This window comes from Heloderma suspectum, chromosome 1 (genome assembly GCF_057233095.1).
Source record: "Heloderma suspectum isolate Gila_16-S chromosome 1, 16-S_ref, whole genome shotgun sequence".
NCBI classification, from domain to species: domain Eukaryota; kingdom Metazoa; phylum Chordata; class Lepidosauria; order Squamata; family Helodermatidae; genus Heloderma; species Heloderma suspectum.
This window is the reverse complement of record NC_139458.1, coordinates 403,559,781-403,579,786: the sequence shown is the minus strand read 5'-3', so window position 1 is coordinate 403,579,786 and position 20,006 is coordinate 403,559,781. Positions and strand designations below refer to the sequence as shown.

General features: G+C 42.3%; 1 protein-coding gene across 3 annotated transcripts in view; it reads left to right on the top strand.

Moving 5' to 3' along the window:
* Positions 1 to 405: 405 nt before the first annotated feature.
* RCOR3 (REST corepressor 3) overlaps positions 406 to 20,006 on the top strand; it is a 29,514-nt gene continuing 9,913 nt past the window's right edge. For all 3 annotated transcript variants that reach the window (XM_084828884.1, XM_084828883.1, XM_084828882.1), the window contains exons 1-7: positions 406 to 677; positions 1,731 to 1,787; positions 9,265 to 9,342; positions 12,396 to 12,448; positions 13,489 to 13,650; positions 16,010 to 16,134; positions 17,814 to 17,892. In XM_084828884.1, coding sequence (XP_084685010.1) covers positions 503 to 677; positions 1,731 to 1,787; positions 9,265 to 9,342; positions 12,396 to 12,448; positions 13,489 to 13,650; positions 16,010 to 16,134; positions 17,814 to 17,892 — 729 coding nt within the window. In that variant the 5' untranslated portion in view covers positions 406 to 502. The remainder of the gene's footprint in view (positions 678 to 1,730; positions 1,788 to 9,264; positions 9,343 to 12,395; positions 12,449 to 13,488; positions 13,651 to 16,009; positions 16,135 to 17,813; positions 17,893 to 20,006) is intronic.

Genomic DNA, 20,006 nt, shown 5'->3' with positions numbered 1-20,006 from the left:
AAATAAACCAGGCATACCAGAGCGGGCTCGAGGTCCCCCGTCCCGCCCGGCTGAGAGAAACCGGCCTAAGCGCCTCGCCACCGCAGCGGCATTAGAGGCCCTCGGGCATAATTCTCCTCAGTCCTTCTCCCGGCGGCGCAACAGCCCCCCCCCCCCGGCCCGCACCCCCAGCTTCGACCCGCGCGCTCTCGTCGGAGGCGGAAAGACCGGCCTAGCCAGACATGGCGCGGCAGCAGACAGACAGACAGCAGCTCGCTCTCTCCTAACGCTTCCAGCGTGTGAGGCTAGATCCGGCTGGGCCGCCGCGGAGGGATCCCCGACCCGTGGGCGGAGGAGGCGAGCAAGGGGGGGGAGAAGGGAGGAGGAGGCGCCGGCGCCGCGGCGGCCTGAGCCGCGGGGGGGGGCGGGGGAAAGGGGCACCAACATGGCGGCTCCATATTAACTTTCCCCCCCTTCGGCAGCCGCTGCCACCGCCCGCCGCCCCCTCGCCTTGGTAGCCGTCATGCCGGGCATGATGGAGAAAGGAGCCGAGCTCCTGGGGGGCGCCAAGAGTAGGGCGGCCCCCAACGGCACCAAGAACGGCGGCGGCGGCGGCGGCGGCGGCAGCCCCGGTTCCAACGGGCACTTTTCCGAGCCGGAGAGCGGCGGCGGCGGCGGCGGCGCTGGCGGCGAGCACGGTGCGAGCTTCATCCTCCCCCACCCCCTTTCTCTGACAGGGTCGAGTTGGGCCTAGCCGCTTGCGCGCTGACTGGCTGGCGGCGACCGCGCGGAGCCTTTCTGTGTCTCCCTGTGTGTGTTGGGGTGTGTGTGTGTGTGTGTGTGCGCGCGCACTCGTGCAAAGAGTGTGGTTGGTGCGCGCGCGTGCCGGGAGGGAGGGAGGGAGGGGAGGGAGGGAGGGAAAAGTCTGAGTGTGTGTGCGCGCGCGCGCGCTCCCTGCTGTCCTCGCGCGCGTTCTCTCTCTGCTGTCCTCGCGCGCGTTCTCTCTCTTTCTCTCTCTCTCTGTCTCTGTGCATGCTCGTTCATCCATCCATCCCGTGGAGAGTGGGTGTGCATTTTCACAATGGGCACACGTGTAATACAACCGCAGCTCAGGCGCGGCGTTGCATTACATCTTACTAGTGTACACTTGCACGTAGTAGTGTAAGCCTTGCAAGCGAGTACATCGTGTGCGTCTGAATATGGAGGGGTTGCCTTGAACAGCGGTGCATGCAGGTCTCTCTACGTGCTGCTCTTTATATCGTCTCTAGCCGTGCCTTTTTGTGTTGAGAGATGCACCCTGATGCATACACCCACGCAACACCGTGCAGAATTAGCACAATAAAGTGAATTGACTGTTTCGGTAGGAACGTGTGAATTCCTTTTTTCTTTTCTTTTGTGTAATTCCGTTAAAAAAATAATATTCACCTTTTGGAAATTATTGCCTACCTGGAGTGTGAAGGGGAAGTAGGGTTTTCTTTTTCCGGTGTATGTGAGGTGGAGGGAGTAATCTCTTCCCCCCGCTTCTCTCTTCACACTTGTCCAAAGGGTGAAGGGTTTTTGAGGCTATCAAAACAGCAAGGTTTGCCTGCATTGGTGGTCTTGGATTGGATTGACTGTGATGCTTCTAGATCACAATCTCCACAGTTATATTGTTTAAAGATCACATTTCCATCACTGAAGAGAAAGGCGGCTTCCCCCCCAACACACACACGCGCTTCCAAGTGATGCATTTATTTTTTCTTCCATTGCAGATGTAGGAATGAGGGTCGGAGCAGACTACCAAGCTCGCATCCCTGACTTTGATCCTGGTAAATACGTTTTTAACAAAATATATTTGTAACCTGATAATTTTTTTTGCTCTTTTGAAAATGGGGGTTTATTGCATGAATTATAGTGAGAATGAGTGTGTATTCAGTTGAATACTATGTGTCTGTGTGCGTGCGCGTGTGTAAGAGAGGGAAAGACTTGTATTTGTGAAGGTTAAAGGTGTGGGATTTCTTTTGCTTTTTTCCTCCCCTTGAGGCTTTGTGCTGTTTGTGCTCACTGAAGCTTTGCAGGCCAGCATTGCTCTCTCTATGCAAGCTGAAAGGAACAGGCCTATGAGGGGCGGGGGAGCTCCTACCTTGTAGGTAGGAAATGAAAGTCTGTTTATTTAACATACCTGTGTTGCATCTACAGTAGTTTGGGATGGGTATCTTATTCTGGATATACTGCCAACAATAGCAATTTATATAGTCTAGATTTATATAGTCTAGATTTTCCAATATAAGTGTGGGACACTGAACTTTATAGTATTGTCAATAATGCTTCTGTGTATTATTGATGGTGCAGACAGACTTGAGTTCCTTGATACTGACTTAAGTCAGTCTTGTTTGCTTATACAGAGCAGAACATTAATATTGTAGAAACATTCACACTTCTCGCTGTGGCCACTAGGAAGCACTGTCGACTCTCTTGTTCCCTAGACCTGTACTCTGTATGCCAGTACATTCCTGCTGCTACAGCGATGCCCTTCTCTTAAAGTTTGGGCTTCTGTCATTGGGGATTCTGCCCCTATTATGATCATTGTCTTTGAAGTCTTGGACATGTAACTTCTTTTTAAGGTGTTGATACCACTAACAATATAGGCTTTAACGGGGAAGCAAACCAATTTTTTCTTTTCTTTTTAGAAAGTCTTGCTTGTCCATATCATAGGCCTTTGTTGATCATAAATGTGCAGTTTTACAACAAAAAGACTAGTCTCAGAAATGGAATGATTCCTGATTTTCCTGGGTTTCACATGTCAAATAGACAAATATAGTGTTGGCTTTCATCTTGATTAATCAAGAGCTTTGGCTGTTGTGTGGTATAGAAATGGAATGAATGAATGAATCAGTATTTGAAGATCCTGTCATCCATTATTATCTAGAAAGTATTCAACTTCATTGGATTTTCTCTTCCTTTTATGATAAGGAATTTATTTGTGTTTGCACATATTTAAGAATATACCCTGAAAAGTTACTAGTGTGAAACCTGTGTTGAGTAAAAGAAGTAGTTGCAGTTGAAATACTGCTAATTCTACTTGAGTTTGGTTTGACTCTGTGAGTGATCAGAAGTTTCCCAGACTGTCGCCTGGATAAGAGTGGACATTGAGCAAAGGCAACCAGTTGCAATTTGGCGTGTGCTTTTGCCTTTCCATGATAATGGAACTCCAGTCTCTTAATCGCCTGTATTCTTGTAAATAATCTGGGGCTGTCAGGCCTCTTAACAAGTGTTCCCCAGGCTCATTCAGTGACTCAAATATAGGGGAGAAAGAACTCCATGTTCACATGCAGTTCACCAGATAGAAGGATGATGGCTGCAGGGTGAGACACCACCTCATAATTACTAACTTTGATCCTTCATGCTGTGGAACCTCTTGAGAGACAAATGATTAATAATTTGTTAGAACTAGCAGTGTATATGATAACAGCAGCAGATGAAGATAACACATCTAATAGCTTTTTTTCCTTCTCAGTAGGAATACCTTTATCTCTGGCCAGCTGTTCTTCCAAGGATGTGATAGGGTTTTCCATCTTGAAACAGCTGAGAGAATACTGTGCTGAATCCGTCATCCAGCGTACTTGTTATTTTAGTAAGAATAGGCAATCTAAATGGTGATGTACAATATCACCTCCAAGATTTTCCTCAATCTTTAAAAAAATTAAAATGGCTAAGATGCGGTTTTGAGTTATCTTCTCCAGCATAGTTTTTCTTGAGTTGTGCTATTAAGGGTATGATAAGAACATGTTAAGGAGGGATTGCTATTAGTATTTGATGTCTATAGCGTGCTAGATCACAAGAATTCTCTTAATGATCAGAAGAGCTGACTAGCTGCTAGACTTTTAGTTACCTTTCTTATCCTTTTGGCCTCTCTTATCTTTTTGCTGGGCACAATTGAACAAATAAGTGACACCCCCATACCCAGAGCATTTTCATTCTAACGTACTGAAACATTCAAACTCTGTCACCTGTAGGAAATGCAACGTTTGGTCTTGGTGGTTGACAGCGATTTGTAGTACTTTTTTTAGGCCTGTGTTGGCCTTAACTGGCCTCCTTGTTCTGAGATATATTCTTGTTTGTTTGCTTTAAACTACCTGACTAGCATTTCTTAGGATTGTCTTCCAGCTCAGCTAGCTCTGGGGCCCTTGATACTTCGATCCAATGGGTTTTTCAGCTGTTAGTAAAGATGACAGTATTGATAAAGTGGCAAATTGTGTATGAGAAGAAGAGAGACCTAATTGATGAAATAATCTGTCTAGTCCTCTATAAGCTAAATTAAACTTTTAAAGTTGCAGGCTGAAGGAAATGGAGAAAGCATCTCTTTCCCAGGTAGTTTCCTTGATGGCAATCCTGTATCAGATTGACTGTTGATAAGTATGGGGAATTCCCTAGTTGAGGGGTAGGCAACCTTTTCATGTTGTGGGCTCATATGATAATTTAAGAACCCCTCCTGGGCATTGCCACAAAATAGCTGCCATGGGAGGTGTGGCAGAGGATAAGTAACCTGCTCAAAAGACTGAGTACTAGAAAGAGGTGGGGTCTGAGCCCATCACAGTAGACAACTCCTTTGAATGCCATTTTCAGCACCAGCAGAAACCTATTTCACAGCAATCCCAGCTGCCAGTAAGAAAATGTGTTAAATATTTTTTTTTAAATTGGGAAGGGTAGGGCACCCTGATGGGTGCCAAGAAAGGTGTCCGGAGGTGCATTGGTGCTTGCAGGCACCATGCTGCCTACCCCTGCCCTAGCTAGTCCGGTAGGTCTGCTATGCAGTGGCATAAGATTGGTGTTCAATTCCATTATACATTTTACCTGGACACTAAGTGTATACAGAGCTTTTTGGTTTGGGCACTGATACAGCATGGTTTCTGGAAAGGTTTTGGGGCCAATCACAAAATCTTATGGACAGCTTATTTTACCACAGCCTGTAATCTCAATGAGACTGGTCATTTGGACAACCTTTCCAAGGGCTTTCTTGATGGAGGAGATGTATTTATTTGCATTTTGGTAAATAGCTCCACATATATGTCCAATGTGTTCATAGGTATAACTTTCTAGGGTCAGGCTGGGAAGATATTCGTGAGAACTGCTGTTTCCTTTGTTTTTGTCATTCATATAAAAAGTAACATAGACAATGCTAAAGGGAACTATCTTCTCATACTTGTTAAGTTTTGCTTGTTAAGTCCCCCCTCCCCAACACACACACCCATACACACATTTGCTCATTCTTGTAGCATAGCATCAACAAATATGTTCAGGTTGCATAAACCAAAAGCAATACAAGTTGGATTTTTCTTCTAAAAGGATGCTTTTTACTGAGTACATGATTTAAAAGATAAATTGAGAAAATATGTTTGTATCATATATTCTGAGCAAATATTTAAAGATGATTAAATACTCTTCTTTTCTTAAACGTATTTGTTCCCTAGGTGTTACAAATATAGCAGGCCCCTTAACCTTGAGTTAAAAGTAATTTTCTTCTTTAGGTCATATCCACAGACTTTGGTTTTTATGAGTCTAGCCCAGTGTCTCTTATCTGACTCTTTCTGCATGTGAATCTGTGTCTCTCTCCTCAAATTACTTCTCCCTGCTATGTAATGCTTCTCTTGACCTCCCAACCTCCTTTCCCCTGGAAGCTTCTAGTAAATTGTTTCCTAGAAATTTCTAAGTTAGATCTTTCATTGCTCACATTCTCTGTCAGATAGTCACTCCATAATGTCAAAAGCCAAGACATCTACATGTGAATCCTGTCTGTGATGGCTGAAATAGCACCTGACGCTGACCTGAGCGTCTGGTGGTGTGTCGCTTCAGAGTACAACCAGAGTGAAAACCAAAAAATTACCAACAATAAGAAAAATGTTCCTGTTACCTGTGGGGTAAAATACATTTACTGCAATGGGATTATATTAGTATTTGATTAGACATGGAAAGTGTTCCTACTAGTTGATGACTTTCTCAGGAAAGCCTTTGGGCTTTTGTAACAGAGCTTGGACCAGCCTGATGGTATCTCTTGTCCCCAAGAGTATCACTTCTAGATAACAGATAGCATAGTCTACCATGACTTACAAATAACTATTTCCAGGCAGTATGTGAAAAGACAGCCCTGCTCTTTCAAATTTATTTATGTATTTATTTTAAAATATATATCCTGCCCTTAAATACAAATACTCTGGGGCAGCTAACAAATGGCACTTGAGCAGCACTGGATCAGAAAGGAGTTTATAGAGTACCCTGGTACAAGGCATTTGGCATTGTGTGCAAGTCCTTTCGTGCAGAATTAGTGAAGCACTATCCAGAGAAATTGCCTCAGTGGTGCATGCATTGTCTTTTTTTACCTGGTCTTAGCCAAGCACGTAGTACCAATATTTAAGAACATAAGAAGAGCCATCCTGGATCAGACCAGGGTCCATTTATAATCAATCGCATGCAAGACTAAGATCCACAACTGGATGATTGTGGATCTTAGGCCATGCGTGCAGATGAATAAAGTACATCTTTCTCCTCCACTAAGATATAAACCATGGCATTCAACAATGCAGTACATGTGTCCAGCAACCAGCTGTGTTCATTTAACGTGGCATCTGTTTCAGTGGCCTTCTTGAAGGGCATTATGGGAAACATGCAGTGGCTACTAGTCCTGATGGCTATATGCTACCTCTAGTATCAGAGGCTGTATTCCTATGTATGCCAGTTGCTGGGGAACATGGGTGGGAGGGTGCTGTTGCACTCATGTCCTGCTTGTGGGTTTCACGTCAACAGCTGGTCGGCCACTGTGTGAACAGAATGCTGGACGAGATCGATCCTTCATCTGATCCAGCATGGCTCTTCTTGTTTTCTTATGAAAGTCCACTTACTTGACCTGGATTTCCTCACTGAGTGTGTGAGATATGTTGCTCACTGGGAAACTTGCCATCTGTCAGCAGTGGTGACTCTTTAGTTGTCTTTACAGAAAGTACCAGCTCTCCCTTCTTTGACTTTATCTTGGCTAGAGTGATATGGTTAAAAGCTGTGTTGGGCTCTGCTTCCTGTTCTTGTGTATCAGCCACATATCTATTCATTTATTATTAAGATACAAAAATAGAAGTCTGGTGTTGTTACAATACAAGTCAGGTAGATGGCAGGCATTGAATTGAGGTAATGTTAATGGACAAATAGTCTCAGTAAATAATGACTTCCTTTCCCCTCTTTTCTAGAGGCTTAATCCTTCTGGGTTTTAATTCAGTTTGTGGACATCAGTGCTCATCCAAAATAGAAGTTCCTTTGTGTCCCCAGCATGACTCTTTATTTCACTTTTAGAAATCTTTCCTGTGTTCTTTCCATGGTTTGAATGCTAACTTAGCCACACTTAGAATAGAACAGTTTAAATCAATGAGACTTTAGTCTTGACTACCTTAAGTCTTTATTTCAATGGATCTACTCTAAGTATAGCTAAGTCTGCATCCAATCACATATGTAATTGTAAGCCTGTGGGCAGGGACAGTCTTGTTTTACTGTTTATACATAAGCCGCTTTAGGAGCTTTTTTTGCTGAGAAGCAGGATAAAAGTACCATGAATCAATGTGTGTGAAAAAGTTTGGGAAATATGGTAGTTTTTCCATTGAGAAGGGGATGCTGGGAATGTCCATCCCAATATCCATGATCCAAGCTTGGGTTCTGCATCTTGGGAAGGAAGAAGTACTTCATCTTTAATAAATCCCATCACCCATGTTGCTTAGCATCAGAACTCCTCATATGATCGACTTGTCTTGCTCTCTGCACTTGTTCCCTGTTTCAGAGATATTCCTTTGATCAGATTTATTATTTTTATTTATTATTTAATTTATCAATCGCCCATCTGGCTGGTCACCCAGCCACTCTGGGCGGTGTACAACATACAATAAAACAATAAAATTACACAATAAAAACATTTTCTAAAATACCCTAACCCACCCCAAATGCCTGCCTGAACAGCCACGTTTTTAATGCACGACAGAAGCTCATTAAAGAAGGGGGCATGACGGAGTTCCCTAGGGAGGGAGTTCCACAAAGTGGGGGCCACCACAGAAAAGGCCCTCTCCCTCGTCCCCACCAGTCTAGCTGTCCTGGCTGATGGGACAGAGAGAAGGCCATCTGAGGCTGATCTTGTTAAGCGGCCTGTCTGGTGCTGCTGGAGGTGCTCCTTAAGATAGGCTGGGCTGGAACCATATAGGGTTTTAAAGATCAAAACCAACACCTTGAATTTGGCCCGGAAAACAACTGGTAACCAGTGCAACTCCTTCAGCACTGGAGTGATGTGATCTCGCCGGCGGCTGCCTTTAATCAGGCGAGCCGCCGCATTCTGTACCAGCTGCAGCTTCCGAACCGTCTTCAAGGGTAACCCCACGTTGAGCACATTACAGTAGTCTAAACGAGAGGAGACCAGGGCATGTACTACCGATGGGAGCAGATGGTCGGGAAGGAAGGGGCGCAGCCGCCGTATCAGATGGAGTTGATACAGCGCTGTCCGGCTCACAGCTGACACCTGAGCCTCCATGGACAGCTGGGAGTCCAAAATGACCCCCAGGCTGCGGACCTGGTCTTTCAAGGGTAGCCGTATCCCATTCAACACCAGGTCAACATCCCCTAGCCTCCTCTTGTCTCCCACCAAAAGTACCTCGGTCTTGTCAGGGTTCAGCTTTAGCCTATTCCTCCCCATCCAGCCACTCGCCAGATTAAAATATTTCTTTCTGTTGCAGCATATCATTGTTAATTACAATTGCAGAGATAACTAGGCTTCATCAATACTGCAAAATACAAATCGTACTTAGATACTTAGACATGCCAAGAACGAACTGTAGATATTTCACAAGTTTAAGCATGTGCATATGTAAAGTTCGATGTTCAATTAACTATATATTCCCTGACATGGTGGCAGAGTTTATACCAAAGGATATTCTCCTCTGATACAGAAGAGAACTAAATGGATGTTTATAGATAAGAAGCCTCAGTACATGGGAGCTGTACCAAGGTTGCTTATCTTTGGAAAGTAAAGCTGCTGTTCTCACAATATTTAACGCATTGCCCCTCAAACATAGGATGAATTCAGGCCTGTGTTACTTGAACCAGTGTTCCACTGTGTCTCAGCCCTGACTGTTCTAATCCAACAAGACACAAACAACAGAGCAGGCCTGCTCAATTGCATCCTATCTCCAAAATAAAGATCAGTAGGCTCTGTGCTGTTCTCTGCTTATATATGACTGTTTTTACTGTTCTCTGAAAGACTGAACAATGTAATTTTTCTTCCAGGAGCTACAAAATACACAGATAAAGACAATGGAGGGATGCTTGTGTGGTCTCCATATCATAGTATTTCAGATGCCAAATGTAAGTTCTGTGAAGTATATTAAGTAGAATTCTAACAACAGTGCTGTATAAGGGCCACAGCATATGTTCTAAAGCTGCTACATCAAAAGCAGTTTCTTGTAAGAATTAATGTGAAACCAATGTGGGGGTCATAACTTGATGTTCATGTGCATAGGTTCTTGACTTGAGTGTATATAGTATATTTGAGCGGTGATAAATCATATAAAAACCAAGCTGTGTAATTATCACACACTACAATCTATACATGGATTTCATATTGATTCCTACTTGGAACTAACTTTTATATAGCAGTTTTGTAATGTGTGAACTCTAGCTCTGTTCAGGCATTCCTGATCTGGGCAGAGCAAGCATGCGAGGAGGGGGAGTGTGCTAGCCCCGCCCCATCCATCACCACCACACATGGAGGGCGACTTTGTGCCCGTGGGGGCTCTCCACACGATCCAGCACACTGGAAAATTAGCATTCTGAATTGCATGGAGAGCCCCCACGGATACAAGGGGCTCCCCTCCTCACAAAATCACCCTCCAAGTGTAGAGGGGATGCTGGGGGCCGGGTTAGTACACTCCCTTTCCTGATGTGTTTGCTATACCCAGATCAGGAACACCCTGAATAAGGCTAGTGTCGTATGTGTTTTTATGTATTGCTGTAAGCTGCCTTGGGAGGGCTTCTGCTCTGAAAGGCAGCCAAGAAATATTTTAAATAAATAAGTATGGAATGCTTTCTGTATTTAATGTTTCCCCAAATTCGACAAGTTGCCACAAAAAATCTTGCTGTTCGGCTGTTCTTAAAACATTCTTGCTCGTTTTTCCTTTTTTGAAAATTAAGTGCTGTTTGCTATGAATATTGTGAGTGCTTAATATTCAAGCATATTCTAGGACTTTATTTTTGTTAAACTTTCAGGACACAGCTGGCAGCTTCTATGGTCTAGCCTGGCACAGTGTTAAAGTGCATTCCTGTATTTAATCAGTAAATTCACTTTCCAGGTTGAAAGAGGTATCAATACTGTTAGAGTTTACACAGACATTCTGCATCTGTTATAAAAGGTGCTGTGGTAGCATAGCAGCTAACATTAAATTCTGCCACAGCAGCAACACACTGTACTTACTTGAACCTAAGAAAAATATTGCTTGATCAGACCAAAGGTCTGTGTAGTCCAGCATCCTGCTTCCCATAGTGGCCAGCCAGTTGCCTCTGAATCTGGAGAGTCTGTATACCAATCATGACTAATAGCCCTTTATATATCCTCCATGAATGCATATGCAAATGCTATTATGGTATGGACACTTAGAGCCCCTGTATAGTTATAGCTAATGGTTAATTCTTCCCTGTCCTGGTAACTGGAGAATATTCTGTTGCCCTGTGTCATGTGTCAGGGACATGTGTCATGTGTCACATGACTGGGCAGGGTCATGTGTCCAGCTGGAGTCCTCACACGCTTTTGGTGCCGCTATATATAGCTGCTTCCCCAAGTTCTTTTCTTGCTACCCAATAGCTCAGTTGAGAGAGAGCATTCTTAACCTCTTCTTAAGTGTGATGTCAATTGAAAACCAAAGTAATAGAGAGAGGAGTTGGTGAGTAGAATGTATTCTGTTAAATTCAAAGAGTAAGATGCCAGGAATCTTCGGGGTACAAGAGACAAGTACTTGCATATATTTATAGCAGCATTAGAAACATGTGATTTCCCTGGGAGTAAATTGAACCTGCTGGGTATTTTACTCCAAGGGCGTGAATTTTGGTAGAAAAAAACCATGTCTTGTATCATCCACCACCCTCTCCTTTATGTGGCAGTTATTTACACAAAATACAGATTTGGAGTAGGAAGGCAACTTCAAACAGATGAAGATGAGTCTGGTGGGTCTGCATATCCTTCAAAAGCACTTGTGAATGCATGAACCCAGGACTGGCGCAGCAATTATGTTTTCCAGACACCAAAGGGGGAAGAGTTCTCTGGTATGGTGGCTGTGGGATTTCATTCTCTTAAAATCTTCATTTACAAGTGAGCAGTATTTACAAATGAGCAACATGTCATAACCAATGCAAAATGACAGTGGAAATGCATCTCAGTTGCATCCCAGATTGTTGGATGGGTCACAATATTTTCTAATGGGCTTATTTATTATTTATTTATTGCATTTATATCCCGCCTTTTTTCCTCTTGCAAGGAACCCAAGGCAGCTAAATGTATGTCTCACAGACCTGAAAATCAGCAGTGCCAGGGCCGGGTGAAATGCCATCAAGTGAGCTAATATATCTCCACATTGCATACTTCAAGGCATAGTTGAAGTATATCCTCCAGAATGGGTGTGCTCACTTTTTGTTTTCCATCGGATACCACTGAGCCTGCCAGCATCCTCTGTATCTCACTGCATTTGAACAGCAAACTTGTTTCTTTTCAGGATTGATTAAATTATTAATTATTAATTATTTGCTAGATTCACATGCTCCTTGATATCCAGAAATGATTTCAACACAGTTTTACGTACATAAAATGAAGTAAAAACAGCCATAAGGCAAAACAACAACCAAAAACAACCAGCAGCAAGCCAACCAAAGGCACACCAAAACAAGGTCTTAACCTGCTTACAGAATGCCAGAAGGGATAATACCGGGTGCACAGTCAGTGAAAGGGTGTTCAAAGGTTATGATAACCGCAATCCAGAAGGTCCCGCTTCTCACACAGGTTAATCTGGCCTCTGAATATGATGGAAATTGAAGCAGGGCAGCCTCCTTCTTATAGTTGGGTTGCTTATATTTATTTACTTCAGTTGGACCTGAGCCGCCTTAACAGTGTGGAGAATTGCAACCTTGGTTGACAGCTATTTTTTTTTTTCTTAGAGAATCTCTGGAATATCTCCCAATTAAAAAAACACACACATTAACATGGCCACAAAATACATTTTAGTGAATGGATTTATGTGTAATAGAAAATGAACCTGACTTTTTTTTAGAAAGCAGCTAAATGTGTTGTCTGATATTCAAAATCAGTTATCCTAAACTGCTCTTCCACTGTATCTATATGGGAAAAAATAATTCTAGCATTCCTTTTTTCACAGTGGATGAATACATTGCAATAGCAAAGGAAAAGCATGGCTACAATGTGGAACAGGTAAGAGATAAATAAAATAAGTACAGGATAACTATTTATTTAAGAATTTTTATATCCCACCATTTTTGCCTCAGTGGCATGCAACATAATAAAATACATAACAATTAAAAATAATAAAACCATTAAAATATTTTCTGAGTACGGCAAGGAGAAAAGCACAGAACCAGCTTAGGCTCCCATTCCCTTCAAAAGAATCTGAAAAAGAGCAGTTTTAACCTGTTTCTGAAAGGAGAGATGAAATGGGGCCAGTCATCCCTTCCTAAGAAAAGAGTTCAGCAATGAGGGAGTCACCAGCAAAAAGGCCCTGTTTCTGGTGACAACTAACCTAGCTTCCAGAAGAAGGTGAACAAGAAGTAGGACCTCCGGTGATTACTTGAGCAGGTAGTCCTTCAGTTGCCCCAGCCTATTTAGGGCTGTGTTTAGAGCCAGTGTGGTGTAGTGGCAAGAGTGTTGGACTAGGAGCTGGGAGATCTGGGTTCTAGTCCCCTCTCGGCCATGGAAGCTCACTGGGTGACTTTGGGCCAGTCACAGACTCTCAGCCCAACCCACCTCACAGGGTTGTTGTTGTGAGGATAAAATGGAGAGGAGGATGATAATGTAAGCCGCCTTGGGTTCCTTGCAAGAGGAAAAAAGGCGGGGTATAAATGCAATAAATAAATAAATAAATTTATATATTTAAAAGCACTCTCAGTTGCACCTGGAAGCTAATTGGGAAGCAGTGCAATTGTTTCAACACAGATGTTACATTTTAGTGCCATGGGTACTGATCAACAGTGTACTGGCAACTTCTTCTGCACAAGAGCTATTCAATATTTGAATAGAAATGGTAAAGGCACAATTTCTTGTTTTAAAAGAAACTCTTGCCCCTAAACATTTCATTATGTCTTATGGCAAATCTTAAAGTGTTTACTGTTAAGCATAAAGGAAAAATAACCTAAAAGAGCATCTCATTTGAGAAAGACACTTGCTATAACTCATGATGACATAAAACTGTGCAAGAGGCTAGTAAGGTGTATCATGATCCAACTACTTTTTTTAAGGCACTTGGCATGTTATTCTGGCATAAGCACAACATTGAGAAGTCCCTTGCGGATCTCCCAAATTTTACTCCTTTTCCGGATGAGTGGACAGTTGAAGATAAAGTCCTCTTTGAACAAGCTTTCAGTTTCCATGGGAAAAGCTTTCACAGGATCCAACAAATGGTAAGGTAAAAATTACACTACTGTTGCTTGCCTTGTATAGCCAGTCAGTAGATAGCTACATCATAGTAACATTGTTCCTACTCCAAAGGGATTAGTATGAAGATGTTTCTTCTTTGTGGTCTGTTTGCAGGTGTGTGTTCCATGCATTCTATACCTACCCAGAGAAACAGCTCTGAACTTCCTAGAGATAAAAAAAAACAGGCTCCTTCCTTCAGTGGGGAAGTCCCTGCAGTGCACATGCCTTGAGGGGCAAGAGTGTGTCTTCAGTTCTCTTTTGACCACTGTGGAAGCAGCATCTGTTCTGTCTTCTAGGCTGAAGTGTCTTCAGTACTTTCTCCTCTTGTGTGATGGATTCAGCTGAAGCTAAGAGTCCTAGCATGACAGAAGAGCCATTGCATCTCAGCCTGTTCCCATATGGTCATTCTGAGGCTGGAATTCTGATTAAAAATAAGTCTCAGCATAGCTTTTCCGAACTCCATGGGCGTAAAGTTTCAGTGATCCAGCTTGGGGGGAAAATGCATCAGAGAAGTAGACTAATGTATGAAAGCTCATGTCACCAAAATAGTTTAGTTTTTAACATGTCAGAGTTTCTGTCAGGTTTGAGGGAGCCCTGGGCAAGATACTCTCCAGGGGCTCCCTGTGCTACTGTGCCCATCCCTGTGTCTCCCCTCCACTCACACACCCTGATTGTCCCACTCTCATCCCTCCCATAAGCATACTTCACTCTTATACCACCCCAGAACAACCCTGGCTGATCCAGTCTCCTCTCCCACTCCCCACCCATAAGCTTACCAGGTAAAGAGGTCCATCTTTCCTTCTTTGATGCTTTTTTTTACATTTGGGTGGTTAGGCTACAGCATACTGCAAAGCACTGCACTGTCCAAGGCTCTCCACTGCCCATCATCTTCATTTCCTAGAATGCCTCAGGTTTCCCCATCATATGCCACTTGCTCTCTGGCACCATTTGTGGGCCCTCCAGTTGCAAGCTCCCAGGCTTCTACCTCAAACGCTGGTCTAACAACACCACTGAAAGTGCCACAGAACTCCTTGAAAAAGTGGTCATAGTTTTATCTTTGTAATAAAAATTTATGGATAGAAAGTAAAAATAAGTACCTTACTGGCCAAATTCCACACTTGCCCCACATTTTATGCTGGTAAAGAATGCATTAATGTAAATGTGGTTTAATATCGGACTTCTATAAAACATATATTTGTGTGGGCAGTGTGCCGGAACGGTCTTTAAAATGTGAAAGGGAAGCTGTAGAATGAATCTCAGGTTAAAAGTTAAAGTGGGGAAAGCAACCTACATAAAGCATGGGTTACATAAATTCCATCAGACAGTTGCTTCATTAATACATTCATATAATATTGTGTGCTGTCGTGGTAGGACTGAACATCACATCTGGCTAATAGAAGCTAACACTTGGCCACCAAGCCCAGCCATAATTTCTATACTCATGTCAATATAATTGCAAACCACTGAGGGATTTTATTATATTCAGCAGTATACAAATGTCACAAATAAGTAAATAATAAAAATTCCAGTCCTGCATATTAACTGTTCACCAATAGTGTTAGTCGATATAAAGATTTTTGGTGGCAACCTTTTTAACCTTTATCTAATAGAGGATGTTTATAACTGGGTGCAAGTCAGCCACATTTTGAAGTCCCATTTATTTTAATTGGAGAGTTAAGCATGTACCTAAAGTGCTTCTCTGTTGCTGAACTGTACTTTCTTTGTTAAGTAAAGTATAGTTCTACTTGGACATTAGAGAAGTGTTTCTTTCTCCAGTTCTAAAAGAAAGATTTTTAAACAGATGTGGACATCTAAATAGGCAAAACATTTTTCTGTATTTTTATTGTAATCATTTTTTATCCCTGTAAAACAATTTATGTAAAAATACTAACATCTCATTTTATATACTGGTTGTTTGCCTTGTGTTCAAATGTTTGTTTTAACACAAGTATCTCTGAAGAAAGGCAGAGCCCAAGCCGTCTATACATTTAAAATGCTCAAGTTGTATTTTTGCACCTGTGGAAGTTCCTATTTTCCCCCTCCCTTTTTTTGTATCTCTTGGTAGGTGTAGCTGTTCTTTTTTTCTTGGGAGCATCTACATCAGCCTTCCTCAAGCTGATGCCGTTCAGATGTATCAGACACCCATCATTCCCAGCCAGTTTGGCAGCATGGGTTCCATGTGTGTTTTTAAAGGTCTGAATGCCCCTGTTCGATTAGCTTAAAACTTTGACTCAAATCTGTATAAATGGAAAAAAGAAGAAAAAAAACGGAAAAAAAATAAGCCACCTTATTTCATTCATAGCATTTATAACATTGTCTATATACTGTGTTGGCATGTTTTAGCTTCCAGACAAGACGATTGCAAGCCTTGTAAAATATTACTACTCCTGGAAGAAAACCCGTTCTAGAACAAGTTTAATGGACCGCCAGGCTAGGAAGCTAGCTAACAGAAATAATCAAGGTGACAGGTAAGCAGCACAATATCTTTTTAAAGAGAGCAGCTTGTTCATATATAGATATCTCTTTGTTCATATTTTGTGTTTGTTTTTGTTTTACGTTGCTAATTGTTAGTTCAAGGCATGTTATTCCTTGCTATTGTTTCTCTGCTGTTGCTAGGCAGGTGGCAAATTTGTTGGTGCATCTGGGAGAGACCTTCCACTTCATGATATTGTAGCTGGGAATACCAGAAGTGTAGCAATAGTCAATTTGGTATGCTTACACTCATGATTCCCCCCACCCCCCCATGACTTGCAGGATGCAGTACACAGAACCTGGATCTCTGTCATGAGTGTATACTCATGCACACAGACATATGCACACAATATTTCTCTGCTTTAGAAAATTGACGGACTTAATTTTCTGAACTTCTGCAGAAAGGAACAGTGAGATTTCATCCTGATGCCGTGATTGAGAGCTATTTAACATTATGCGTTGTATGTCCAAAAAACATTTCTGTGTAGAAACAGATTTAAATGGTTTCATGTGATAATGTAGTGAAATACCAAGAGTATACATCTTCTTCCCAGTACATGTATGCACAGACAGTTGCAGATGTTTGTGATTGTGATATATCGTGACCAACATTTGTGTTTTACACTATTGCTATACTTCCCTATTTAGCTGAACTGGTATTTCTAAGGCCTGTTCTTCTGAAGGTGTGGCTACAGCATTTTTATAGCTTTGAAAGCAGACATTTTGTATAACTGCAGTTAGGGACTGCCAGTGGAGAAGAAGCTGCTTGTTTTCTTCACCTAGAACCTGTTGTTGTAAGAATCAGTAGGGTAGGAGCGAGTGCCCTCTCCACAATATTATTTCTGATTGCAACCTTTTCCTTGTTCTGTGCAAATGTATGCATTCTAATTTGTATGAGACCATGAAAAGGTACAGTGTCTATGGTAGGGGCTAACTGGTTCCCTTATTCCTTCACCCCCTCCAAAGCAGTTTTTCTAGTTGTAGCACCTTCTATTTCTCCTGCTGTAGTTCCATGCTACACTGTGGAATGAATGCCTACTATTAACATGGGCAAGAGAAAAGGAGTAGGACATGAAGTCCCTGGTTTCTATGTTTGATAAAGGCAGAGCTGGACTTCTTGTATAGAACAAAATTTTTAATTGTAACTATCTGTGAAGTATATTATTAAATCAGTATGTTTTAAAAAATTGTAACTCTCCTGGGATAAGATTTTATGAAGGGGAGTAAAATACTTTAAATAAAGAGGAGGAAATACTTTAGTATATTTAATGTGCGGGTATATTGCTTAAAAATGTTTTTTTCTGCCCTAAGTGCTTTAAAGTGGCAATCCTCTACCTACTTTCATGGGAGTAAGCCCCGTTGAAGATGATAGGGCTTACATCTGAGTAGACACACATAGGATTGCACTGTAAACCTGGTACTTACACTATTCAGACTTGGGATTTTAATGATTCTTGGATGTAAGTTTAAAACAATAATTGGCTTAATTCCATTTGAGTCTGTCTGTTGAAACTGTTGTTATAAACTTGCATGTGGACATCTAGCAGTGAATGTTTATTATGCATAATACAAATAAAGGAAATTTTTTGCAGCTTGGTCAAAAGTCAAAGATAGAAGTGAAACAAATAAAAAATAGTGAAAGGAAGCAAGTCCACTAATCTCTTTCTATCCTCAGTGATGATGATGTGGAAGAAACTCACCCAATGGATGGAAATGATAGTGATTATGATCCCAAAAAGGAAACTAAAAAAGAGGTAATGAACAGTTAAAGTGCAATAACCATATTATTTATGTAACTGGCATACATTGGCTTTCACCTGACAGTGATGGAGGACAGACAGAGAAGTTGCTAGTTATCAATTTCTGGTGAGTGCAGCCTTGGGAGATTGTAACATTTGTACTTTTCTAGTACTTTCTGTAAAGTATATTATTTAATATTAATATATTAATATTAATGCTTGCCTTGGCTGGTGGTAGTCACATAAAGTTGATGTTTTAGCATTGCTCACAGAAAGAGGAGGAACCTTAGGGCACAATCTTGCCTCTTCTCACATGGAGGACAGGAAATGCTCGTGCACACATGAGCCTATGCCTAGAAGTGCTTTGCTAGACTTCTGTCACTAGAAGGGCATCAGGGAGGACCCATTCACTTGTCAGAAGCTATGCAGTGAAGGAGGGGACAGCCATGATGTTTGCTAGAGTCATTGTAAGCCAGCCTACTAACTCCCATGTATCACCCTGAAGTTTCTGACAAGTGAAAGATCCTCCTCTGGTCTTCATTGGAATATAGAGATCTGGCACAAACATGCACACCCACTCCAGCATGGGTCACACTTGAATTATTGGCATTCTTCAGTGTGTAGATCTGCTGCATGCTGTAGGAATGAATAGGTTGCAAAGGGAGGGAGGGGCACAGATCATGGCTGGATGCCTAGCTGGAAGCCGTGGGCTCTTGACTTGTCATACCTTGCTTCTGGGGACTGGACTGGGGCCAGCACTGGGTGACTGAAGGCACTGGGTTATGAGAATAAAATGACACATGTTCACCACTAAACAACTTGGAATAAGTGTGTGATCAAAATGTCATTAAGAAAAGAAAAGTGAAACAGATTAAACTAAGCAGTATCCAAGCGAGAGGAGAAAATGTGGTTATGTGTGTTGCTTGGCCTGAGAAATAGTGACTTACCCCTGGCCACCTAGGCAGGTGAGAAAGAATTTGAACAAAAGTTGTCCATATCCAAACATGGCAGTCTTGCAAGCAAGCCACCAAGTAGGAGAGTAAAGGTAGGGCTATGTATAATTTATGCTACTAAACCAGATGCCGTGCTACAAATCTGTTGTTTGTTTATAATAAAATTCATGCAAATATATATGTGGATTTACTTGACTTGTATAGTTTTTCATTATGACACCTTGGTTTTTTTTAAAGACATTTTGGCATGGTGACAGAGAGTGGATGGGGGAGAAATTAGGGAGGTGGGAACTAGGAACACTGTTAAGTGTCGCTTGAAGTAATGTCCAGTTGTCCTTCTGGTTCTTAACATTTTGCCAGATACTTCTTGTCCACCTTGTCTTTGCAACCTGTTAGTTAGATTCTCAGTAGTCTTGGGTTGTGAACAAAAAAATCCAGAGGGGTGGCTGTGTAAGTCTGTTGTAGCAAAAACAAAGTTGTGTCGTCCAATAGCTTATTTGTGCTGATGTTACAGTGCATTTTCCAGTCCCTGCTGTGTGGCAAAAAAAAAATTGTCAGCTTTAGTGCTATGGAGCACTAAAAGACTCCAATTTAGCTTCTGAACAAACTAAATTTGAGCTGCGTAGTGCACTGTAGAAGGTTGCCACCAAATTTTGATGACACAACAGCATTTTTTTTCTGCAGGTGACCCATGGAGTGTGTGGTGCCCCACAGAGTGCGGCCCATGGGGAGGTGAAAATGGCCCCCGGACCCTCCAAAGTTGCTCACCCCTGGTCTAAATGATATGGGCTTTCAAATGATAAATTCACACAAATGTTTGTGTGAATCAGATGAGCGGTTCCAGCACCTTCATTAGAAACAGGGAGATGACAATTACTGCTTATGATAGGTGATATACAGTCAAGGCCAGAAATATTGGAACAAGGATAACTGTTTTGGCAGTTGGCCTCTGTACACCACCACACTGAAGTTGAAAGGAAACTCACCCAGATGGGAGCAAAGTCAGGACTTTCAGCTGTAATTCAAGGGGTTTGACAAAAGTGGGGCACTAACCATTCAGGAAGTACAGCCAGTGGCATACACCCCCCCCCCATCGTTGGTGGCTCATAAGTAATGGAATGAATGGCTGACAAGCAGCTGCATGGCCAGGTGTGGCCTGTTTCCTGGGTACCCCAT